The 26,721-nt window shown below is 41.7% G+C and overlaps 1 protein-coding gene across 1 annotated transcript in view; it reads right to left on the reverse strand.

Moving 5' to 3' along the window:
* DNAH5 (dynein axonemal heavy chain 5) overlaps window positions 1-26,721 on the reverse strand; it is a 244,685-nt gene that overhangs the window by 148,553 nt on the left and 69,411 nt on the right. Inside the window, exons 23-33 of the mRNA XM_086676209.1 lie at window positions 24,721-24,922; window positions 23,934-24,169; window positions 20,591-20,809; window positions 19,502-19,564; window positions 18,971-19,209; window positions 17,989-18,229; window positions 15,709-15,908; window positions 12,443-12,596; window positions 10,788-10,951; window positions 4,272-4,428; window positions 491-703 (exon numbers count right to left, since the gene is read on the reverse strand). Coding sequence (XP_086532335.1) covers window positions 491-703; window positions 4,272-4,428; window positions 10,788-10,951; window positions 12,443-12,596; window positions 15,709-15,908; window positions 17,989-18,229; window positions 18,971-19,209; window positions 19,502-19,564; window positions 20,591-20,809; window positions 23,934-24,169; window positions 24,721-24,922 — 2,088 coding nt within the window. The remainder of the gene's footprint in view (window positions 1-490; window positions 704-4,271; window positions 4,429-10,787; window positions 10,952-12,442; window positions 12,597-15,708; window positions 15,909-17,988; window positions 18,230-18,970; window positions 19,210-19,501; window positions 19,565-20,590; window positions 20,810-23,933; window positions 24,170-24,720; window positions 24,923-26,721) is intronic.

Here is a 26,721-nt window from a genome sequence, read left to right on the forward strand (position 1 = left end):
ACAGATTTTAAATTACTGGAAGGGAAAGGACATGGCTTAAACCTGTTTTTCTCAAGCTAGCAGGGTTTACATGTGGTAGGTACCCACAAAATCTTTATTGATCATAATGGTTAAGAGAACATCGGTTTTTACATTTTAACACTAAAATACATTTCTCATCTTTCTGGCTAAGCATACGCTCAGTACTTTGTTATGATTTATTTACTAAAAAGATTCAGCAGGAAAAAGAAAAACCTTTTAGGTTAAAGAAAATATAAAGAAAATGTATCTATAAAACATGTGTAAGATGTTATTTATATTTATACATATGTATATAACCAAATAATCTGTAGCTGAAACCTTCAAGCTTATCTATATTAAGAAATCCTTAAGAAAATCTTAATACTGGTCCAGAGTTAAATTATAGTCAGTTGTGTAGTTTACAATAGGCAGTGTACGAGATCTAGTATGACTATTCTGTAAAAAATATTTTCCAATTTAATACACTGACCTGAGCAGGGAAGGAAGAAAGAAATTCAATCAGCTGGAAACCTGTTTCTTGAATATTTGCAGCTGCCTGGCGAATCACAAGATGTAATGAGGACTGAGATTCCTCCAAGAGAGAATTAAGCCAAACCTCCACATTGCCCTCTGCCATCACAGGTTTATCCAAGTCAACCGTCTCACCCTCTCGAGAGGAGATTGACAGAATTCGATCATAGATCTACAATAGAAGCCAAAACAGAAAAGGAAAAAAAAAAAAAGCTATATTCACATAAAGAATGAATTCCTCCACTGCCCTCTTGTCAGTGTTATCCTTCCTGAAGGAAGGTAAGCTATAGGTTATAAAATATGATTCAAAATCAATTTCAAGCCAAAAAAAAAGTCACCCATGAAATCGAAAAGGGAATACTTTCGAACTGAGATAAATCAATTCCAAATAATCTACACCTGAAAGGCAAAAACTTACTTCCTAACAGAAATACTCAACATAAATGGGATGATCGAAACAAGTCTAGTTTCCGCCAATGAAATGGGACACTGTAAGCGCCTGTCATCCACACCACAAGCTTATCGAGTCAACATTAGCAATGACCAGGCCAATATGATCAATGCAAACGCCTTTCCAGGTAATTCCAAGTCTGTACTAATTGTCCTCTTTACAGGAGCTCCTGGTGGCACATAACGTTTTCTTTTTCTTTTTTTTTTTAATGTTGTTTTTTTGTTTTTGTTTTGAGAGACAGAGAGAGGAAGAGAGAGGCAGAGAGAGGGGGAAACAGAGGATCTGAGGGTGGGCTCTGCGCTGACAGCATGGAACTCAGTGCAGGGGTTTGAACTCACGAACCATGAGATCATGACCTCAGCTGAAGTTGGACGCTTCACCAACTGAGCCACCCAGGTGCCCCGATGTTTTCTAATTCAAATCCAGCTCCTAATCTGGTCTTCTCACCTCAGTTTCCATGCAGCATGGCATCATGAGGATAGCATGCTATTTGCTAAAATACAGGTTCAAATGGTGCCCTGCCATTCATTGACCATGCGATGGTGGAGGACACATCTCTGAGACTAAATTTCTTGCTCATAACTAGTCATTAAAACCTACTCCTGTGCTGCTTCCCTACTCACTTCACAGGCTGTTCATAGCATACAATAAAATAAGGCAAATGATCAAGTAAGTACAAATTTGTTGTGTTCTTGTTCTTCAATAAGTGGGATACTGTTTCCTTGGGCTCCAATGTAGTACCGTATCAATGAATCCTCCTGTGTCGTAGACAGAAGTGGTCTACCAAGAAGCTAATGAGACAGAAGTTCCACAGCCTGTCACTTCCACGGGCCCTTTCCAAGTCCTGACCAGAGTTGTAGATTTATAATTTCACAGGAGTGAGGACCTACAAAAACTGGATCTGCCCCTGGTTGTAGAAATGTTATAGCAAGAGAAAACAGCAAAAAAGCGATGCTATTTACTTTAAGAAGTAATTGCTATGAATAGTGGCTAAAAATGAGGACGTTTAATTGATTCCCACTGTGCAATGAGACCGTGAGAAGCTGCACTCTAGAACCGTTCAGTCCTAGTGCAGAAGGATGTAAGAAAAGCATCGGGAAGAACTTCCTGTGTAATTCAGTGCCTCTTTCAACCCACACATCCAGTAGGTCTACAAGAAACAATGCTTTTGACCCACTGAATCCATACTGCCTTCCCTTCCTCTCTCCCCATTCGCCTTCATCAAGGCTTTGTTGTAGCACCTCAGCCTTTTCCATCCTGACTGGGTTCCATGCCTCCTTCCATTTCACCTCCTACACTGAGCCAGAGAATCTTTCTGAAACACAACTGGGTCACCGCCCTGCGTAACACCCTCCTGCACCTTCTGTCATGTTCAGGATGAAGTAGAATTCTGTAGTGTGATACACTTGGCCGTTTGGAATCTGATCCCATGTCTCCTTCCTCCCCTTCTCCCTTTGCTCATCGCTGCCCATCAGGGTTAAAACGTGTACCCCCGGGGTGCCTGGGTGGCTCAGTCAGTTAAGCGTGTGACTTCAGCTCAGGTCATAATCTCGAGGCTCATGAGTTCAAGCCCTGCTTCAGGCTCTGTGCTGACAGCTCAGAGCTTGGAGCCTGCTTCAGATTCTGTGTCCCTCTCTGTCTCTGCTCCTTGCCCATTCATGCTCTGTCTCGCTGTCTCAAAATAAATAAATGTTAATTTTTTAAATTTAAAATACATGTTGAAGTCCTAAGCCCAGAACCTGTGAATGGAACCTTATTTGGAAATAGGGTCTTTGTAGACGTCATCAAGTTACGATGAAGGTGGACCCTAATCCAATAACGTGTTTTTATAAGAAGCAAATCTAGACAGAGAGACACAGACACACAGGGCAAATATCATGTGAAGATAAAAGCAGATATCAACGTGACATGGGTATAAGCCAAGGAACATCCAGGGTTGCCAACTGCCACCAGAAACTAGGAGAAAGGCGGAGAATGAACTCTCCTTCAGAGCCTCCAGCAGGAACCAAGTCTGCTGGCATCGTAGTTCAGACTTCTAGCCTCCAGAAAGGTGAGAGAAGAAATTTCTGCTGTCAATCCAGAGCAGCCGTAGGAAACCGACCCAACCCCTCACATAGCCACACTCCCGACACCCAAGGCTGCCCACACTTTTCAGACCCTTGCACCTGCCCTTGCTTCTGACTGGATCATGCACCCCTTTCTCCACCTGCCTGGGTAGATTGCACTTGCCTTCAAATTATCAGTTCAAGTACCATACTGTCCCGCAGGGAGCCTTCCCTGACACCCCTTATACCAGGCTAAGGCTCCCTGACAGCATCCCCATGTTATTTGTGCATAACACTAGCACAGCAAGTCAAGAATTACCAACCGTTAAATGGCCAGATTTCTCATGAATGTTGCACGGCATAAAAACAACTTCAGTGTAATGATAAATTCTTCCTTGGAGCCCCAGGACTAGCACCATGCCTGACACACAGCCCCGGGCATGAACTTAAACGAATGGCTTTTGATCGCGTCCAATGTAATCACTCCACCACGGCACCAGCTGCACTCTAGAAACACCCCACCCGAGTGCGGATCCCGGAGGTCTCTGATTCTCGAGTTCAGCACAACATCTGGCGCATGGAAGTTGCTCCCCAAGAGCATGCCAGGATGAATAAGGGAGTGGAATTGAGGGTTTCCGGGAAGCCCCGGAGGACGACCGAACACACTGTCAAACTGGAAGGGCCTCTTTCCCAGGGAATTTGGGGTGAAGCGATGGATCAGGCAGTATCTTCTCGCAGCCATGAAACGCAACTTCCCTTACGTTGAATGGCTTCTCTTGGGTCCCCCACAACTCCATGACCCTAGAAACTTGTAAGGAGTGTTTCAAAAAAAAAAAAAAGGCTTCAATCAAGCATGACGAGCACCAGGGAAGACGATCATGCCAAATACTTCTGAAACCTGATTAAAACAATCAAATCACTACGGCAATTCTGCTTCGTCAAGGGACTATTTTCTGAGCGATTGGTTTCTTTGTTTCGTTGAATTTCCCAACAGCTAACTTGGCATGTAAAACCATGAATGCTACATACGATGCATCCCTAATCATATTTACACTGTTCTTCAAATTTACACTTTGGATAGTAAGAAATCACACAATTCTGAAGGCACATTGGGCCCAAAAGTTTGTTTTTAATCACTAGCTGGGAGTAACCCTATGCAAACACAGCATCAGAGAGCGATTGTACAAAGACAAGGGAAGTTTAAGATATGGCAATTGCCCGCCAGCAGTTAGAATTAGGCAAACCTTTTCATGGAACTTGACAGTTTTGATGTTGTCAAACACATTCAGCAAATGGGCTTGTATCGTGTGTGTGTCTGATGCCTGCCCCAGGATCTCCAGAAGGGCGGGGTCCGAGACAAAGAAGAAGCGAGGAAAGCAAAGACGTTTTTTCTCCAAGTACCTAAGTGGAGAGGAAAAGAGAAGCTTTATAAACACACAAAGCACGCCTTTCTAGAAATAAACTCATCGGGACGGTGACAAGGGGGAAGGATTGTGAGACAACCAAATTTTCCCACACACTGTTCGATGGTTTTGTTCTGTGGTTCTTACTAATCTTGCCTAGTAGCATTCCGCATTTGGACGAAAAACAAATATTTTTTCCAGAACTGATAGGAGAGTTTCTTCATCTTTCACGAGTGTAATGCATACCCTTGAGGTAATCTGGAAAAGCTTGTACTTTCTTGGTGGAGGACGGGAGCGATCACACTCAGGGACTTTTGGAGGGGGTTGGGGGGGGTGGTCTTGTTGCAAGCACAGTGCTGTGTCAGCTGAAGGGTGCATCTCATTCTTGGAATTGTATCTTAAAGAATGCAATGAATCCATTACCGAAGCAGAAGGCAAAATCTAGCTCTGAATAAATTGCGTGAAGGGGCCCTGGCACAATTCTCTGCCTCCAGGAAATACTGAAACCCAGAGAATTTTCAACTGTGCTTTTGTTTCTGTATTTTGTTTCTATATTTGCTTTACTTTATGGTGTTTCTTTGTGTGACGGATATATTTTTCCTGGTTTTTTTTTAACGTTTAATTTTGAGAGACAGATAGAGCACGAGCGGGGGAGGGGCAGAGAGAGGAGGAGACACAGAATCTGAAGCAGGCTCCGGGCTCTGAGCTGTCAGCACAGAGCCCAACACGGGGCTTGAATTCACGAACTGTGAGAGCATGACCTGAGCCGAAGTCAGACGCTTAACCGACTGAGTCACCCAGGCACCCCTGTTATTTTCATATTAATACCTCTGTACCTTCATTTTCTTGCATCCTTCGATATACTTACTATAGTTTTCATTGTAATTTGTTTTTGAAACCTTACCAGAAATCCTTTTCAAGTGTTGTCTGTCTGAAAAATTTCTATTCCTTCCTCGCCACGTGTATTATTATTTGTTTCCTGTGTAAAATCATGAGGGAAATATTCTTATTTCACAGAAGCAGATTCTCTTCATAGGAAGGTAGGGTTTTTACCAAGGACAGTATGGACCAGAAGCTGGAGCCAGCTGGTGCCCTTGAGGGCATGCAAGGGGGACACTTGGCTGCCCATATTTAGTCAACTGCTGGACTTCTGTTTTGGTGAATGGTATGCCCAGCATGAGGGCAAGAGCTAAATTCCTTAAGACAGAAGACAGGACTTTTTTCAGAGGCTGAAAGAGGCAAAGAAAGGAAGGAAACAGAAGGATAGACTATGCTACAAGAGGTGCTCCGGGTGCTGGACGAGCTTTCTGTATGTGGTGTGATCTTCCTCCTGAGCTCTCATGGAACAATCAGTAAAATACACACTACAAACCATTGCTTTTGGCAATTCGGATTTATTCACTTTGGGCACGTGAAAAGGCACAAAATCTGGCCTCAAAGAGGGGGCAGGACAACGCTGCCCAAAGAGTCTCTGTTTACATCCCCCTCATTTTCTTAAACTCTTGCTTTTATGCTCGTGTTTGTTTGGGTTTTTTGAACATTTATTTACTTTTGAGAGAGGGAGAGACAGAGCATGACGTGGCAGAGAGACACGGAGACAGAATCCGAAGCAGGCTCCGGGCTCCGAGCTGTCAGCACAGAGCCTGATGCAGGGCTCGAACTCACACACCTTGAGATCACGACCTGAGCCGAAGTCAGATGCTTAACCGACTGAGCCGCCCATGCACCCCTGTGCTCATAGTGTTTTATGTTGTTTGTTTTTAGCTTTTTATTTTCCTTACTTTAAATAGGCTAGTTTTATTTTAAATATCCCAATCCATCTTATTTGTAGAAGCTTGATCTTTATTCTTTATTGAGAAAAGAATTCCTTATTCCTTGTTCTTTTTTTTTAATGTGTATTTATTTTGAGAGAGAAAGAGGGTGTGATCAGGGGAGAGGCAGAGAGAGGGACACACAGAATCTGAAGCAGGCTCCAGGCTCTGAGCTGTCAGCACAGAGCCCAACACAGGGCTTGAACTCACCAACTACAAGGTCATAACCTGAGCTGAAGTCAAACGCTTAATCAACTGATCAAATTTTTTAAATGCTTATGTATTTATTTTGAGAAGAGATAACACAAGCGGGGGAGGGGCAGAGAGAGAGGGAGAGAGAAAACACCAAGCAGGCCCCAAAGTGTCAGCACAGAGCCACACACAGGGTTCGATCTCACAAACCGTGAGATCACGACCTGACTTGAAATCAAGATTTGGACGCCTAACCGACTGAGACACCCAGGCGCCCCTCACATTTTTCTTTAAATTCTAGTTAGCTAACATTCAGTGCAATATTGGTTTCAGGAGTAGAATTCAGTGATTCATCACTTACATACAACACCCAGGGCTCATTATAACAAGTGCCCTCCTCAGGACCCATCACCCATCTAGCCCATCCCCCATCCACCTCCCTCCATCAACCCTCAGTTTGTTCTCTATCTTTAAGAATCTCTTACGGTTTATTTCCCTCTCCCTTCTTTCTTTTTTACAAAAATTCTTCTTTTGTCAAATGTCCTTCAACAGTTACTTGACTTGATTCAATAATTTTATGAAACATATCAAATCATGCATACCTGAAAACCTATTTTTCTAAAAAGTTATTTTGAAGGATTTGCTTGCAAATGGTTTTGCTTTAAAGTTAACATTTTGGGGCGCCTGGGTGGCGCAGTCGGTTAAGCGTCCGACTTCAGCCAGGTCACGATCTCGCGGTCCGTGAGATCGAGCCCCGCGTCAGGCTCTGGGCTGATGGCTCAGAGCCTGGAGCCTGTTTCCGATTCTGTGTCTCCCTCTCTCTCTGCCCCTCCCCCGTTCATGCTGTGTCTCTCTCTGTCCCAAAAATAAATAAACGTTGAAAAAAAATTTTTTTAAGTTAACATTTAAAGGGTGCTTTACCGACGCTTTAATTGTCTATGATCTTCGTGATTAATAATGTCTTCACAGGACAATTTTCTAAAGGAAAAGTATTAGCATAGGCCCATGGCATAAGCTGTTGGGATGCCCATCACCTAGATTAGAGTAAATTTGCAAATATTTGCCAAGGAAAATCTCGGCCCTAGTTCCACCTCCTACTGAACCTGCCTCCACATGTAGTGGGGTAGACATCCCTCTAGGCATGGTCTTGTTTAGGCTCTTCAACTTTCCTAAAAGCATGCCAACTTCATCACCCTCCCAGCTGAACACCAAAGTCTATGGATTTGTCTTTAACCAGCAGTGCCAATGGTCTATCACCTAGATTCTTGTCAGGGCTTAACATCCCTCACATTTCACACTGCCCCAGATCCTCTGTTAACTTGGATATACCAGTGATATTCATGAAGGAGTTCCTGAAGAGTGTGCAGGCATCCCATCGCGACTTCCCTGGATCAAGCCATTCGATCATAATGTCTCCCACTTGACTCACACGGGGGTAAAGCAAGTAGGTGAGGATTCTGCTGAGTGTTCCCATTATAGAGAATGCACAATAGAGTATCGCCCAAGGTGTCAATTTAAAACAAACAAAAAAAAAAATGTTGTTTTCCCGAGCAACTGGAACCTTTCATTTTATGCATCGTCTGAATGCTATACCTAATCGTACATCACTCTTTCCTTTGTCCCTGGGAAAAAAGCCTTTGGTCTCTGAATCTGAGGTCCATTTATAGCTTCTTTTTGAGACAAGTTTACCATCTTTGGTTTTTATCCTTTCCTTTCACCTTAATTTTCTCATTACTTTATTATTTTCCAGCAGCCACCTCAAAAGCCACTTAACCAGCCAAGCATAAGTAAGTAAGCCCCCTCCCTTACATGTTACCATACAGGTGTTTCTTCTATTTTCAGCTCAGTCACGTTTTTGGCTCAAGTTTAAGCAACACCTCTACTTACTTCACAGAGATCCTTCCAAAGTGCCATTTGAGGCTCAGAATTTTAACCACCACCCATGACTCTGAGCACAGCCTGGCTTAGGTGCCCTCGGTTGCTCAGTGCACAAGACAGCTGCCTAGTCACAGGTGGTGTTATAGGTACTGTTGTAGGTCGTGAGAACATGGGGGCGTTGGTATGGGGAGGGGGCATCCATCTCCCAGAGTTAGCCAAGGAGACATCATCACTTAGTTGGAGTTAGAAGCTCAGAATATGTGGCATGTCAGTGTCAATGTACATCTCAGCACAATTAGCATCCCTGATGCTGCTCCCACTCGTGACTACAGATGATCGTGACAGGGAATTTTATGTGTCAACTTGGCTGGGCCACGGTACCCACGTATCTGGTCAGACTTTGTTCTAGATGTTTCTGTGAAGGTTTTCATTTTAAAGTTTATTTACTTATTTTGAGAGAGACAGAGAGAGAGTGAGCAGGGGAGGGGCAGAAAGAGAGAGGAAGAGAGAGAAGTCCAAGCAGGCTCCATGCTGCCAGCTGCAGAGCCTGACACAGGGCTCGAACCCACAAACCATGAGATCATGACCTGAGCCGAAACCAAGAGTCAGATGCTTAACCAACTGAGCCACCAGGCACCCCAGTGTAAAGGTATTTTTAGCTAAGATTAACATTTAATCAGAAGACTTTGAATAAAGCAGATTATCCTTCATAATGTGGGTGGGCCTCAACCAATCAGGCAAAAGCCTAAAGAAAAAAAGACTGACAGCCCCTAGAAGAAGGAATTCTGCCAGCAGACTGCCTTTGGGCTTTAACTGAAGCAGGTCATCCCTGTGTCTCCAGGCTGCCAGCCTTCCCTGTAGATTTGAACTTGCCAGTCTCCTCCATCACATCTCTCTCCCTCAGTCTCTCTCTCTCTTCTTCTCTCTCTCTCTCTCTCCACCCCCAACCATGTGTATACACACCCTACTGATTCTATTTCTCTAGAGAACTCTGACCAGTACATAACCAACAGTTTATCCTAAATTTCTCCATACATACTGACTATTCTAAGATTGAAGGGGGGATATTTAGGGACACCTGGGTAGCTCAGCCAATTAAGTGTCCAACTCTTGATTGTAGCACAGGTCATGATCCCGGGGTCAGGGTATTGAGCCCCGTGCCAGGATCTGTGCTGAATGTGGAGCTTGCTGGGATTCCCACCCCCCCCCCCGCCCCTCTCCCCTGCTCGTGCGCGCGCTCTCTCTCTCTCTCTCTCCCTAAAGTAAAAAATAAAAAAAAAAAATGCTTAAAGGGGAGATACTTATTTTTTTAATGTGAAATTTATTGTCACATTGGTTTCCATACAACACCCAGTGCTCATCCCAACAGGTGCCCTCCTCAATGCCCATCACCCACTTTCCCCTCCCTTCCACCCCCCATCAACCCTCAGTTTATTCTCAGTTTTTAAGAGTCTCTTATGGTTTGCCTCCTTCCCTCTCTGTAACTTTTTTCCCCCTTCCTCTTCCCCATGGTCTTCTGTTAAGTTTCTCAGGATCCACATAAGAGTGAAAGAGAAAGAGGAGATATTTAAAAGCATGTATATTCCAGCTATAATATAAATAAGTCATGGGGATATATTTTACACCATGGTGACTATAGTTGAAAATACTCTATTTCATATTTGAAAGCTGCTAAGAAAGTAGATCTTGAAAGTTCTCATTACAAGAAAAATAGTTTGTAACTATGCACGTTACAATGGACGTTAACTAGACTTATGGTGGTCATCATTTTGCAATATATGCAAATCTCAAACCACTATGTTGCATACCTGAAACTAATGTAATGCTGTATGTCAATTATATCTCAATAAAAATAAAAAATACAGAAAATCATGTGTAGTTAACTGTTTTTGGAATATTCACTACTATTCAACATATTTCTGCTTACATGATTTATCTTGATTAGCCAAAGGGAAAGAAAAGAAAAATATATGTTACTCTTGGAATTCACCCCGCCTCCTATACACGTGTGTGTGTGCACGTGTGTGTGTGTGTGTGTGTGTGTGTGTGTATACACTGATAGATATATGAGGCTCTTGTTTCTGTATAATCTTGACTACTTGTGTACATTACACTGTTCATAATGTTCTTGGTTGCACCTAATGAAATATTTTGACTCTTCAGATGCTTATCCAAGAAGAAAATCAGGAAAGTAGCTGTATCCATTTTAAAAGGCAAGGACTATATGAGAATTTGCAAGACTTTGTCCCAGTGGATGGAAGAAGCCCTGAGTCCTATTATTCCAACATCAGAACAAATCCAGCAAGGGCTTGGAGATAATATGAGACTCCAAGCTACCGGTTTTATCTATGCAACAACATCAGACACGAATTACGTTTTAGCAAAAGAAAATCAATATGGCTAATGCTGTCTAGTCCCTCTGATCCCTTTCATCTCTAGGACGCTAAGGGAGCCTTCACAGAGCCAGTAAACTTACCCAGTGAGGGATTTCTGGCACATTTCCAACTGGTCCAGCAAGTGCGGTAACAGCTGCCCCATGGTCTCATCTCCAACACAACACTGAACCACATTTGGCATTTCATGAGCCCGAGTCATAATCTTCACCCAAGATTTATCGATGTTGGAAAAGCGCTTGGCTTCCTACAAGAACGAGGTAACAAAGCCCACTTGGACACATCTGTGATCTCAAGGAAAGCGCATCTCACATACCTTCTGCTGAGGCCAGATTTCTCCCCAGTCTGGATATCCCAACTTTACATGCCTAAAATGTCACACATGTTCTATTTCGATTCTCCTTTTGCACCATCCCACCCCCTTTCTTAAATAAGGTCCCCCCATTATGTTAACTGAAAGCAGAAGACAGACACAGAAATGAAAATACAATATGAGACAGCTTGGAAGAGAAAAGCACTCCCAAGTGTTTTTGCCAGCTATCCCTAAATGAAGTGAATTTTATGTTTTTCAAGTTTTCTACACTGAGCACTGAATTGTTTGTATATTTAGAAATGAAAACATTTAAAAATAAGATACAAACTAATTACGGTATAACCCTAATACTGTGAAATTTTTAAACATAGATTTTTTTTTTCAGAAAAAAAATTGAAAATGCGCAGAGGACTTTGAGAGAATAGAAATAAGGTTTTCCTTCTTCCCTAAAACTTTCTGTAGTTTACCAATAGGCATGTACTATCAAATATGAGAGCAAGAGACCCCACCGAGCTCCTTGAATATTGAATGTGAAAGTTGCCAGTATTACATCCAATTTGAGATTCCCCACCACCCAGCAAGAAGAAAAACATGCCCAAATATAAAAGCAGAAATAAAGAAATAAGTAAATAAATACTTAAAGTTTCAGTGTGTGGATACATTCCACCGGTAGGTGAAAAATACATCTTAACAGATCCATCCTCTTTAATGAAACTGAAAACTCACCACAGGGACAGCTAGGAAGACTGAGCAAAAAAAACACTCAACACAACCGTGTTTCTAAAACTCAAATATATCATTAAAACATTATAATTTTGCAAACGATTTAAGGTAGTTGAATAAGAATCCTTGAGATTTGGTAAGAAAAATGTTTTTGATAAAAATTTCAAAATACTACACTCCATATTCCCCATAAGATGATTAAATTTGATGAGAAAAAAAACATGTTCCACGATCTTGAGAAGAGGGCCTTTTTGTTCTGGAGTTTCTTTTTTCTGCATGTTTCCACCCCCCCAGTTTTCCAGTACAGATATAATTGGGTGAATTATATAGCGTGAGTTGTTTTAAACTGTCAGTAGTAACAGAACAAATTATCCTGCCATTGTCGAGATAACTACGCCATAATTCCGCACTGCTCCCAAATTCTACCTTCAAATTACCTAAAGTGTATCAATTATGCAGACATTCCTTTTCTTTTTTAACCCTCTGTTTCCCACAAAACCACACGGTTTTGTAGCCTTCACACCCTTACTTTTCCACAATCGCTCTCTCCTTATAAAACAGTTCAACAACAACAACAAAAACGTTGGGGAGGGTGTGGCTCCAGAGAAATTGAAATATTATTGCATTTTTGAAGGAATTATTAGTTATTAGAGAATTCTCTGAGTTAAAACCCTGATGAAACCATAAGGAAAATTCTGAAACCTTGGGAAGCTGCTTGGCAATATCTCCTCCCACAAAGACAGCTTCTAAGTAAATCCACAAGTTCTGCACCATCATCCAGCTCTCAATGATGTCTGTTGAGTTGGAAAGGTACTGCACCCATTTTTGGATCTGGGCCTTGAACGGCATATTGTACCTAAAATGAAAAATACAGTCAGCATTTGGGAGGTTTTTTTGGTGTTTTCTTTTTTATTGTTGTTGTTTTCAAACTAAAAGATTTTATTTAATCCTAATTTTTACCTGTTTCTTTACAACTGGGATTATGTTGTGCTGGTTTTGAAAATGATGCTACTTGGGGCACCCGGGAGGCTCAGTCAGGTCAGCATCTAGCCCTTAATTTCAGCTCAGGTCATGACCTCACGGTTCATGGGATCGAGCCCCACGTCGGGCTCTGGGCTAACAGTGCAGAGCCTGCTTGGGATTCTCTCTGCCCCTCCACGACTCTTTCTCACACCTTCTCTCTCTCTCAAATAAATAAACTTATTTTTTTTTTTAATGATGCTACCAAGTGACTAAATCATCATCATTTACTGGACATTGTTCGACTTTTCCTGTTTTGATCCAGAGCATAAACAGGTGGGAGATGTGTCATCTGAGGAGCAGATCAGGCATTAGACTTGATTCCACACAACTGCTAGAGTAATAAAATTGGGGTCATTGTTGCTACAGCCAAGCGAGTAATAGTCTCTCTGCTGACCTTTGTGTCTTCTCCAGGGACTCTCTCTGGTTTCTCACATACTATGGGGCAATTACAGAGACACTGGTGGGGATCAAACAACCAATTCAATTTTCAAATATGTTAATACCTGCAATCTCTCTCTAGCCTCCCCCTTTCTGGGTCTCTTTCCAACTCCCCAGGCACTCAAAACCACCCACTCGCGTGTGTCTGTGTATGTGTGTGTGTGTGTGTGTGTGTGTGCATGTGCGTGTGCTTGTGTGTATATGTGTGTTAGGGCTCATGCATGTCTACGTGTAATACTCTGATAGTCACTCTTTAGTCTCTCCTATAGTTAATCTATCTTCCCTTTTTCATTCTTGAGAGAGAAACGGATCATGGCCTTCCAGTGTTTTTTTCCTTTTCTCTTTAGATATAGGACCCCATTCCTACCTGGAAACGTAAGTGCCCAGTTAAAATACTGAATTTCCCAGCCTCCTCTGCAGCAATGGGCAGGGCCGGGACTAAGTTCCACATCAGTAGCTCCCAACCTTGGCTGTACTTTGGGAACATCCAGCAGACATTAAAAAAAACTACTTGGGCCTGGGCACTGGGGTGGCTCAGTCGGTTGAGCATCCGACTTCGGCTCAGGTCATGATCTCGCGGTTTGTGAGATCGAGCCCCACGCGGAACTCTGTGCTGACAGCTCGGAGCCTGGAGCCTGCTTCCGATTCTGTGTCTCCCTCTCTCTCTGACCCTCCCCCACTCATGCTCTGTCACTCTCTCTGTCAAAAATAAATAAACATTAAAAAAAAAAAAAAACCCTACTCAGGCCTGCCTGGGTCCCACCCCCAAAAGACTCCAATTCAATCAGTGTGAGATGTGGCCCAGGCACTGGGATTTAAGTTCCCCAGGCGTCCAGTAAACAGCCAAGTGAGGACCACTCTCTTGGGTAAGAAGTGGGTGGCAGCATTGTATGGAAGGGGAAGTTAGGGGAAGGGCCACCCCTGGAAAAGACAGAAGGGTGAGCCTGATAAAGCTTAGGTCCCTGATGATGAGGTGGAGCCTGCTCTCTACCCTGAACCATCAACCTTGGAGCTTCTTTTACGTGAGAGCCGCATAAACTTCAGTTTTGTGCAGGCAATGTTTCATGAGGTGCTTCTATTATTTGCAGACAAAATTCTAATAATTGTACTCCCTGTCACTGTTTTTCCTTTTTCTTTGCCCTTAGGGATCCCTCCATTCCAACAGACTACAGACTTAAATCTTTCTCAAATATTAGTCATATTCATTAATAAAATTTTCATTCCCACAGTCCTAATTGTGAAACAGACTGTTTTAATATTCCACATCTTTCTGGGTTTTTTTTTTTAAATTTACGATTTTCACTACAATGCGGTTCCATAGCAACAGAGAACACTGTTTGATTTGCTCTTCTGTCCATAGCACCTAGAAAAGTGTATGGCACATAGTAGGTGTTCAATAAATTTGTACTGAATATGTGTTCCTCACACAACTCTCATCTGTGGATTCACTGCCATCGGTAAGGACAGTTTCCCCATCCCTAACATAGTAATTTTTACTTAATTTGTATGTGTTCATTTTCTACCTCCCTAGGATGTGTTATTTTCCATCTGTCCTTCATTTATTTGGGTATGAATAGCAACCAAATTCATTCAAACTCACCAAATCCTAAGTACTTCAGAGTCAAGGTTACCAATGGTCTAAATCTCTAAGACCAAATTTTATATCCCATATTACTCACTTCAAACACTTGGGTGTACCAAGCAAAAGTGAAGAAGAGAAATTTTTATCAAACAGTGTTAAGTGGTTATTAATCCCTACATTAAACTTATTCATATACATATACACACAGAAGAGACTGACGTTCGAAAGACAGAATGCAGTAAACTCGTATCTCAATGATACCCACATGCTACACAATTATTATATATCTGAGAAGATCCTGGTGAACAAAAAATTATTTCAGGAGGAGCAAAGGGAAGCAAGGAACCAAGGAAATGTTAAGCTCATGAGTCTAAGGCATGTGCATCCAAAGCATGATGATTTTGCAGTTAACTGCCAAACAGAAGTGTTAGACTCGTATCGGTCTGTGCTGTTTTATTTCTCTTTATGAATTAAATTCACTCTCTATCTTAATCTGTCATCTCATTAAAGTATGTACACAACTAAGAGTTTCTAGTCCACAGATGTTGGCACAACGATTTCCCAAGTAGAACGATTATTCCGAAGCTCAGCCTAATTTCCCCTGGACTCCGGAGCCTGTCAAGCTGTCAGCTGTGCGGTGAGGCTTGTCAGCTGCAAAGTTGAAATGTTCCGCAAGATCCAAGTGGCTAATTACATGTTGCATTATTTTGTCCAGTTGATGGTCTCAGACACATCCCACAGTAGAAGATAATGAAATAAAAACAGCATTACACATGCTGTGCCAAGGGCTAAAATTACAACACGGATTTTTAATGTTAAATAAATTGTATGGGGCCCATTGCTGCATTGTTTAATATTAATTTCCCTTAAAACGTTTGTTGCGGTGGTTCCCACATCTCAGGGGAAAGATGGACGGACTTCCTACCTGTTGCTCAGTAGAGAGCCTAGCAACATCAAGCTGTCCTCCATGCTGGTGATGATTTCTGAGGTGCTGTCTCCCCGCAAGAGGAGCTCTCCACGGGCTTTAAAGCTGCCAAATGTGAATGTTTTGCTGTCCCACTCGTTCATCACTTGCTTCAGCTTGTGCTCGATGTCTCTCTCTTTCACCGCACTGATACAGATGTCCTATTAAAATTGCAAGCTCTAGCTTTACCACATGAAAGTCACACGTCCTTCGTGAACAGTCCAGATTCAGCAGAGGTCCTAGCCTCACTGTTTGCTTCATACGTATCTAAAAATACTTTTCCCGCCCAGCTCTAAAATGCAACATAACAAATGGTGTATATGTATATAGATCGAGATTGAGGGAGAGAGATGAAGATGTATTACTAAATAACAGAACCTTAGTTTGTAAAATGTCCCGCCACACTCTTCCAGAGAGAAAGATGACACAAAAGGTACGCAACAACAGAACACCGTGAGAAAGGACATCCTGACATTTGTGACAACGTGGGTGGACCTTGAGGGCATTAGGCTGACATAAGTCAGACAAGTAAAAATACCATATGCTATCCCTTGTATGTGGAAACCCTTATATGCGGAACCCTCAAAAACACAGAGGGTAGAGTGGTAGTTACCAGAGGCCAGGGATGGGGGAACAGAAGAGATGTTGGAAATCTAACACACAGTACAGTGATAGTAGACAACAAAACTGTATCATAAATATTAAACTTCCTAATAGACTAGAGCTTAATTGCTACCACCACTAGAAGAAATGATCATTATGTGGCATAACCCAGGTGTTAGCTAACACTCCAATGGCAATCATGCCACAATATAAATGTATCAAACCAATATGTTATATACCTTCAACTTACACAATGTTATATGTCAATTATATCTCCATTTGGATAAAAAAAAAAAACACATGTGTGATAACCTTGTAAATTTTGAAACTCTAATCAAAGACCCAAAATTTAATGTGTCTCTGATTTAACTCTAGAGCCAAATCAATGCGGTATGAGAGGAGAAAATGAAGAGAAACCTGACTTCTTCCAGGTCTCCCTCCACCTTCCCAGTCTCCTCTGCAGCCACGCTTTTTCCTGGACCATTAGTCAAGCCCCATCCTTGCCTCTTCTCGTCTCATGCTGCACTCTCTCTGCATGCACCCTCTCTGCGTGAGCTCATCTATGCCCACACAGTCTGTAACCTCTTGTATCTCCCGGTAAGACCCCCCATCCATTTGCCTATTGGGCCTCTGTGTTTGGATCTCACCAAGGGAATCCCAAACACATTCTGTGAAATATCAAACTCATGCCCCAAATTAAGCTCTTTGCACTTTGTCGCTCAACTGATTCCCTTCCAATAATTCCCTATCTCCGTGATGAGCACCATCATCCACCTTGATCTCTCAGCAGGAAATCTAAGGTTTACCCTAGATTGTTTCTCCTACCATGTTCCCTCTCTTGCCAAGTTCTCCCTGGCTCTACCTTCTAATGATCTCGTTGATCTTTTCTCCCTTCTCCAGCTTCACTACCTGCCCCCTCATCCAACACACCATTGTCTCTCGTCTGGGATATTCTTATAATCCCCTAGTTGGTTTTCCCACCATTCTCACTTGCCCTCCCCCCAATCCTTCCTCCACACAGTTACCACAGCGATCTTTACAAAATGCAAATCTAACCATGTCATCTCTGCTCAAAACATATCTCCCAGACGGCTCCCCATTGGTCTCTCCACCCTGGTGTTCCCTCTGGTTCCCAAACACACTTCAGACCCTTCACACATGCTGTTCCACATGCCTGACATTGTCTTCTTTGCCCTTTCCAAGTCCCTCAGCCTCACCACACGCGCACATTCCCTCCCCAGCAGTCATGGGCGTGTGTCTCAACTTCCCTACCTTTACCACCCATCACCCCAAACAGGTCAAGCCCATTACTATGGGCTGTCATAGAACAGATGCTTTTTACTTCAATGGTGTTTACCACATTGTGTAACTATACCCTTAATTGTGTGTATTATTTAACTCTGCAAGTTATTTAATGATCTATGAATGAAGGAAAGCATCTGTATGTCCCCAGCACTCAACACAGAACCTGTCATGTAAACATGTGTGGAAGGAATGAATAGCTGGATGCCCAGAAGAGTTTTAATTGTCCTGGTATGGTTTACTGGTCCAACATTCCATAATGTAGGAATACTGTCAAAATAAATCCCATGAGACCTTCCAATCTCCCACCACATCAGGTAATCCTATGAACTGTACCTCTATTTCTTCTTTGTATTTCAGAAGAGGTGCCTCCATGATATTTCTTAACTTAAAAGTTTCATTCCCCACATCCAGATTATGGCCAGTGAGAGCGGCTATCCTTTCCCAGTGCCTGTCCATCATGGCCTTACTGGCCATGTGCTCCAGGAGTGGGCAGCACTCACTGAAATCATCAATGGTCTTCTTCAGATCCAAGAAAGCCTGCCAGTCCTTCAAGGCCCGGGGCAGCTTCCGACACCTGCAAAGGGAGTCACCGTGAATGGTCATTCAAAGAGGAGCCTGAGTGTCTCCACTCCAAGCTTGTCTACTAGCATTCGATCAAAAACCAGTCACTTCAAATACCTACCACACTTCCGTATCTCATGATTCAAATGATATCTGTTAATCTAACATGCTTTTACATTAGAGAAAACTGCTCCTCCCAATTGGGAAAGTGTGGTGTTTTGTTTTGTTTTTTCAATTCCCTCGTAACACTTAGCTGGGTAAAAAGGCATTATTTTAAATGACGGAGGTGCCTCCCAATTCAATTCAGTTCTACAAACACGTATTGAGATCCTCCTAAGTACAAAGCACAGCGGAGTGTATCAGGCCGACAACCAAAAAACACAACAAATGACCCTGTATTTTCTTTGGGTTCAACACTTAAATCATAGGGCTCTTGCTTTTATTACAGGAAGTCATCTCACATAAACTTCAAATGATTGATAAGTGTAGTATAAAGAGAGATCAGCTCCCTCCAGGATGCAGAAGAGCCCCTGACAAAATTCATCCAGGTTTAAAGGACGCGTTTGTCTTACCACGTACACACAGGGGTAATTAATAAATAGCGTCTGACAAGGGTGACGTCAACGGACAACAGCAATGCAGCCTGATGTGCTTTCAAAACATCTGGGAGTGAAAAGAGAACTTGACAGTCTATCAAAGAAGAAAGCATTTAAGATTCAATAGCTCGGGGCATGCTAAACATTTAATTTCTCACCTGTTCTGGAACTCTGAAAGTTCACTGTTGATTTTTTCAATATTCACTTCCGACCAAAGCATCTCATGATAGCTATTTACAGTTTCTACGACGCTGTTGTATAGAGAGTATATTTTCTGTAGAAGATTTAATTGCTTCTTTATTTCAAGAAGCTGAGGATATGGAGTAACTGGCAGTCCAAAGAGCTCCTCTCCTCCGGAATAGGTGATGTATTTCCGATAGATATTATCAAATTGATTCTAAAGAAAACACCAGTGAAAACTCAGCAAGATGATTTGCACATGAATAGACAGGTAAACTTAAAAACTGGCAAATAAGCAAACATGTATGATTTCAGAGCACATGTAAATAAGAATAGTAAATAACTATAGTCAATTAAATAGACACCATCTCCAAATATAATTATCCCAAATCACAACTTTTAAAAATATTCCACAATAGGCTTTTCCATATTAAGGGGAAAAAATGTGTGTGTCTAAAACATGTTAAGGTTTTGGTTGTGTAGAAGGTCATAGAAACCAAAAAGATTACCTGAAATATGATAAGCCTATCACTGGCTTCCTGGGGTTTTAAGCCACTAGCCATTGGACCATTCTGAAACAAAAAGTTAAACACAAAATAAAAGGAAGTGTTGTATTCAAATTTCATGAGCTCAAAGTATATGCACATCAAAGCTAGTTTTCATTCACGTCACATCAATGTTAGGAAACTTCGTTCTTTAATTGTAGAAAAGGACTCAGGGAAGTGACTCATTTGGAAATATTTTCAAGTAAAAAAAGCCAAGTTAATACCACACCTTCTAATTTCAGGAAATTCTTAAAATTAAAAATGAGTACTTCTCATTTCTTAGGCGACCAGGCGAGGAAGGGTCAGTAAGCAGTCTATAGGAAGCACGTATCATGCCTGGTTTTGAACTAAAACACCAATGCCACGGAACTCACAGCTCTTAGCATTCTAATATTTATTTGCAGAGTGACATAGAATCTTAACATTCCAGTCGGGCTTTCCTACATTAGAACGCCTTCAATACGTGGACTTCTGTGCTGCTTCATCCATGTTAGTGCATGGATCCAACCTCATAACTTCGTTAACTTTGTGGTCTTGTGTGTTCCTACTTAACAGGTACAAACTGTACCCTTCGCATATTTCCTTTCTCTAGTGTATTATGATCGGTTAGAAGTGGCTCTTAGTGCACATACTCCTAGTGCAGAAGAGTCTGCACTAAAACTCATAAATGAAGGACTAAAACAGGAACTCATCTGTCTTGTCCACGTTGGTGTCTTCCGCACCAAGGTCAGTGCCTGCCACACGCTGGGTGCTCTACAGTGTTTGTGGAACTAGGGAAAGCTGCAGAAGGATGACATTTAACCACATGTGAACAGGATTTGGCCACACAAAGTTAGAAAGCTACCAAACAACTTCAGGAACAGACCAATGATATAATATGGATTGCACTTTTAGATTCCTCATTTCCTGGATTGCTCTCATGAAAATGAAACTCCCATTTCATTCATGAAACTCTCTAGGGAGAGTCTTGAAACTTGGCATAGAATCTTTATGCACTTTGCCAGCTCTATTGACTCTTCCCAAAAATACAAACAGGAAAAACCAGAGTTGTACCAAATCATAGTCCAAGTAGAAGTGGTGACAGTCTCGGAGGAAGACCTCCACGGTACTAATTAGCTCCTTCCTGAAACGCGGCTGCAGTGAGACTAATTCGTTCTGAACTTCACTGGCACGTGTCAGAAGCTTCTCCCAAGAATAGCGCAGAGTATCAACTTTGTCCATCTCTTCCTTTGTTATGAGAAGACCGTATTTGTTAAGCAGGGCATAGGATTCCTACACAAAAGAAGGAAAATTTAATTTCTGCCGGTCAGATGCATAAATCTACTCACTCACTTATTGAAGTGATAGAATGGAAAAGATCGGTATGATAGGGAAACTACCCCGAGAGTTCTTTCCTTCTTGCAAACCATAAAAGCTTAAATGAGCAACCGAGCCCCTAAGCTTCAGTTTCCTCTATGGTAAAATGAGAAAATTCCTGGCTGCTTCACAGGATTTTTGTGAATATCCACAAATATCATTTTAAATGAATTTCAAAAACTATAAACCATTATGCAAATAAAAGATATTTTTATTTAGGCCCCTAAGTTGTATTTCAAGACTTCGAGATGAAAAACATAAGATAATCTAACTGCTAATATTAGCATAATAAAATAAATCCGGGTTTTAACTCTATGCCATTTCATTTTGTTGGTAAGAGGTTCCAATAGTAAGACACACAAGGGTACTGCTGCATCAAAGCCTGAGCCCAGTCATTGACCTCAAGATACAAAATCCTCGACTACTCTCTTGGCTAAAAGAGTTTGGTTTTCATGAGAAAGGATTTTCCCTAAATATCTCTGCCCTCCTCTCCCGGCATTAGTTCTCTACATACAGGTGGAACGAATACCTGATCATTAATTTGGGTAAAAGACTTGATGTGGGCAAGCCTAGCCCAGTGCCTTTCTCCCTCTTTCTTCTTCCTTCTTGAAGGCAACCCACTGGTCTGCCCTCCAGTGTCAATAGAGTGAAGCAGGGTGGGGTGCCTGAATGGCTCAGTGAAGCGTCCGACTTCGGCTCATATCACGATCTCACGGTTCGTGAGTTCAAGCCCCATGTTGGGCTCTGTGCTGACAGCTCGGAGCCCGGAGACTGCTTCCGATTCTGTGTCTCCCTCTCTCTCTGCCCCTCTACCACTCATGCACGCTCGCTCTCTCTCTCTGTCTCTCTCTCTCTCAAAAATAAAGCATTAATTTTTTTTTTTTTTAAATAGAGTGAAGCAGGGTAATAGAGGGGCCTGCAGCTTTTCAATTCTGCTTCTGACGCACAAATAAGTTCAACAATTCTGGGATGTAGTCATCACAAGCAGTGTGTGTGCATGGATTTGTGTGGTAATGGGAATATGGGAGTTTGTACACTAAGCCATGTCTTCCAAATAAGTTCTATCAGGAACAAAAGGTTGTATTTTTACCTTGACTATTTGACTACAGTTTTGTCTGAATGCTCAGACAGGGGGAAAAGGGGTGTCGGTTACTGGGCCTTCCCTTCAAATGCCCAGGGACGCTCCTGGTTCTACACAAAGCAGGGACTCTTTATCTTATGTTTCAATTCCCAAGAAGGGCACGGTGGGCCACATGATTTTCCTGACCCAATACAGCAAAGGTGCAAGCATTTAATTATCTGAACCATTTTCATGGTTGTTTGAAACTTTCCAAAATTCAAAGAAGGGCACAGAAAATGTGAGACTGGTATACAATCCTCACCATCAGAATTTAAGTCCAGGGGTGCCTGGGTGGTTCAGTCAGCTAAGCGTCCAACTCTTGGTTTAGGCTCAGGTCATGATCTCACGGTTCGTGAGTTTGACCCCTGCATGGGGCTCCACGCTGACAGCATGGAGCCTGCTTGGAATTCTCTCTCTCTCCCTCTCTTTGCCCTTCTCCTGCTCACTCTCTCTGTCTTTCTCTCAAAATAAATAAATAAACTTAATAAAAAAAAATTTTTAAAGAATTTAAGTCCAGACATTTAAGTTATGAAGTGCTAAAATGGCATTTTTTTTTCTGGAATCATTTTAATGCTATAATCATACTGGTTTCATTCAAAAGAATAATACAGTGATCTGTTCCTGAGCAAACAATTTCATACAGGAGAGAAAATATGATACAGCATAATTATAAAAGAAATGTGTAACACATATCAAGCTGAATAATTTCTTTGACCCTTGGTTTCCTTATGTTAAACGAGGTGTTGAGTAAGGATTAAATGTGTTAATACAGAATTAATACATGAATGGACACTGTTAGTACCTATAGGGACCAAAATGTGCCACTTTGCCACATTATTTTGAATCAAAGTCACTTAAGAAATAGCCAATTCAAAAAGAACTCTCTGACACGCTGCCCGACTTTTTCTCCAGAAACCAGGAAATAAATCTCCTGTGTGAAAGGCAGCCTCTCAGAACCAGGAGGTAAAGAAACATCCTTATCACCAGGGATAGGACATTTAGAGCTGAGAAGGCTATATAACAACCCTTGTTTCTTTTTACTAATTTACTACCACAGCCCAAAACTTATTCAGAATTCCTTACTAATTGAAGCTCCCAAAGTTCAGTTTTCTTCATCCTGTCAATTCCTCACAGATTTATTGTCTCTTTGTCTGAAAAGCATAAAAACGGCCTGCCTTGGTCATTTCTTTAGGTCTCAATTTCATTATTGGGCCTCTGTGTGCACATAGTTAAACTTTGGTTTTACTCCTATTAGTAGGTCTCACGTCAATTTAAGTTTTAAACCAGCTGGAGAATCTTGAAGGGTAGAGGAAGAATTTTTCCTCCCCTACAGTTGCATCCAGGTTCTGTTTTCCAGCTGGTATTCCCATCCTGACTGCTAGGAATACTGTCTGGGGTAATGGCAGCTGCCTCTTTCCCTGGAAAACTGTCCTCAGCTAAATGGGAGTCTCCTCCTGGGGAGATGATGGTCAATAACCAACTGTCTCAGGGGTACAAAGGGCAGTCTCCCTTCCCTCAAAGTGGAAGCAACTGTGTGGAATTCATGCTCCAGAGCACCCTGTGGGAAATCTGTCTACAGCTAAGCTCACACTCTCCCTTAGCTCCCCCACCTCTGACCTGACCTCATCATTCCTATTTCCCTCACACTCCCTTCTCCTATGAGCACTTATCAGTAGATCACTTGTACAGAAATCCTCATCTCAGGCTCTGCAGTTAGGGACTTTAGATGCCATGCAAAGGTCTAGAACTGGCCCATAGAAGGTACCCTGTAAGGTTAGGTATCATCATTACTGAAATTATTCTTAGGTTAAGCATCCATCTGTAACCACCATCCCTTCAGTCCACAGCTAGTCAATACTTCAGCTAATATCACTCAACATGATGAGCTATTCCCATAATGAACCAATGATTATCAGTTACCTCAATAGGTCCTACTTGAAAGTCAATGGAGATTTGCTGCTCCCGGATTTCTTTCAGTGCTGCCATAGCAATCCGAATATCATCCAGGTCTTTAATCTGACGATTCAGTTTTTTATTGAATTCTTCAATAAGTGTAAAAATGTTTTCCATCTCACTCCTGTACTTTTTGTTACAGTGACGACCGATGACGGCCATCCAGGCCTTTGTCTCAGCAGCCAGAGTGAACTTCAAGTCAGCTGTAAAACCCAAATGTCCACAGTTCAGTTTGAAAAATTTGAACCAGTATGAAAAAACAGAGCACTGCTGTTCACCAATAATAAACACTTTGCAACTTACAGCTTTGTGGTGCATAAAAAAAATTAAACTGGAAAAAGTTAGATTTCCTACTCATCATTTATTCATTTATTTTATAAAGCTGGTCTTACAACAATGCGAAACATATTTCAAAAATGCTTTAAAAAGTACATGTCAAAACCATTGAAGATTAGCCTCAAAAGTTTACAATTATTTATTAAAGGAAGGGTACATTTTAATTGCAAATACAACACACTCATTCTCTTTCTCTGAAATAGCATTTATTTTCAAGGTTTAGCAGCAAAGTGTTCAAAATAGTCCAGAATATATAATTATGCAGAAGGGAATTAAAAACAAATCTACAAATTGGTCTGAAAACTTGAAGCCCATAAAAACTTTAAGACAGCTAGAACTCTCTGGCATACTAATCTAGGTAAAGAGACAGAACAATACAGTTGAATTTTGATGACTGTATGAAAGAAAACGAACCAACCTGTGTACAGAGCAATGGCACCCACACAGATGTACTCCGGCTCGGCATTAATTTCCTGCTCCAGCTTTTGAAAATAGACAATCTGAGATTCAAATTCAGAAAGCAAGGGTTTTTTTGTAATAACCGTCATAATTGTTTCTTCTTTCTCTTTTTGCCAAATATGATTGTAGCGCTTGAAGCAATCCATAGATGTAATAACTTCCTAGAATACAAATAACAGATTTGTGTTCAGAGGGAAGATGTGGAAATGGCATCACGGTATAAGTGAATGTTGCTCAACTGCTGGTGGTTCCCGTGGATTTATTAAATGTTTAATTAGTGAGGCACCTGGGTGGCTCAGTCAGTTAAGCGTCCGCCTCTTGATTTCAGCTCAGGTCATGATCTCACAGTTCATGAGTTCAAGTCCCGCATTGGGCTCTGTGATGGCAGTGCAGAGCCTGCTTGAGATTCTCTCTACCTCTCTCTCTGCACCTCCCTGCTCGCTCTTCCCCTCTCTCTAAGTAAATATAAAATAAAATAAAATAAAATAAAATAAAATAAAATAAAATAAAATAAAATAAAATAAAATAAAATAAAATAATAAAATGTTTAATTAGTGAGCTGTTTAATTATTTAAAAATGCCATAGGATTGGTACTAGATACAATATGGGCATAGTAACTCAGGAGTAGTAACAATGAAATTGTTAGCCTTCCTAGCCAAAAGGAGAAGGGGACAATTTCTAGAAACTAGAAAAAGAGAGTCCATGAAGACTTTTGTGGACAAGACCCTCTTGATTGGAGTTGGGTCTTCATTCAAAAACCACAGTTCAGGGGCGCCTGGGTGGCTCAGTCGGTTAAGTGTCCGACTTTGGCTCAGGTCATGATCTCATGGTTCGTAAGTTAGAGAGCCTTGTGTGGGGCTCTGTGCTGACAGCTCAGAGCCTGGAGCCTGCTTCAGATTCTGTGTCTCCTTCTCTCTCTGCCCTACCCCTGCTCATGCTCTCTCTCTCTCTCTTTCAAAACTAAATTTAAAAAATTTTTTAAAAACCCACAGTTCAAAATCATGCCACAACAGGGGTGCTATGGAAAAAATTATGCTAAGGTCACTCTCTTTCCCCTGCCCCACACCCCCGCCCCCAGCCCCAGACCTCTGCCACGACTCTGTCGTTGGTAAAATCTATTGGAAGCCTCAATGGAAAACTATTAATTTGTTCCATAAGGTCAGAGGGTGGAGATAAGATCTGGAGGGGCAAACAGAATACATCCTGTATCAAACCCCACCTGGCAGATTGCATGAAACCACATAAAATGTATAAACTCATTGGATTAGAAGTGACGTCTGTGCAATATTAAATCTTCCCATCCAGGAACACAGTATGTGTTTCCAAATCTTCCAATTTTTTTTTAATTACATGTTAAGTGTTATGGGAATCTTCATAGAGACTCCAGACACTCTTTATTGCGCATATTCCTAGGTATTTTTCAGCGATGTGATTATTGTAAACAGGATCTCTTTTCCACTATTTTTACAACTGGCTATGGATGGCATATAAGTTTAAAAAATTGATTTTTTAATCAACAGTCCTGTTTGCTACAAAGTGTGCTTCTGTAAGATGAACTGGCTCATTCATGTTTGGTAACTAGAGAATGATGTCAACATAATGGGGAGGTGACATTATCAAATGCTATTTTTCCCAGCATGCTGTTCTGTACCAGCTAAAGCAGCCGGCCGCGGAGGGGCGCAATCGTGTGTGCACGCCCCTTCCAGCACTTTTTCCTTTGGGGCCAGTTTGGTCCTGCTTTGTTTTGAGGCTGTTCTCTGCACAGTTCAGCCTGATCTTTGGACATCTAATCCTTGTTTCAACTGTTTCTCACACCCACCTTTTACCAAGTTCTGTCACCTTTTAATAGTAAAGCTCTTTATTTACGATACCATTTTTTTTTTAATTTTTTTTTCAACGTTTTTATTTATTTTTGGGACAGAGAGAGACAGAGCATGAACGGGGGAGGGGCAGAGAGAG

The sequence above is a fragment of the Puma concolor genome, chromosome A1 (assembly GCF_028749965.1).
Source record: "Puma concolor isolate L17-30 chromosome A1, mPumCon1.1.hap2, whole genome shotgun sequence".
In the NCBI taxonomy this organism is placed as follows: Eukaryota; Metazoa; Chordata; class Mammalia; order Carnivora; family Felidae; genus Puma; species Puma concolor.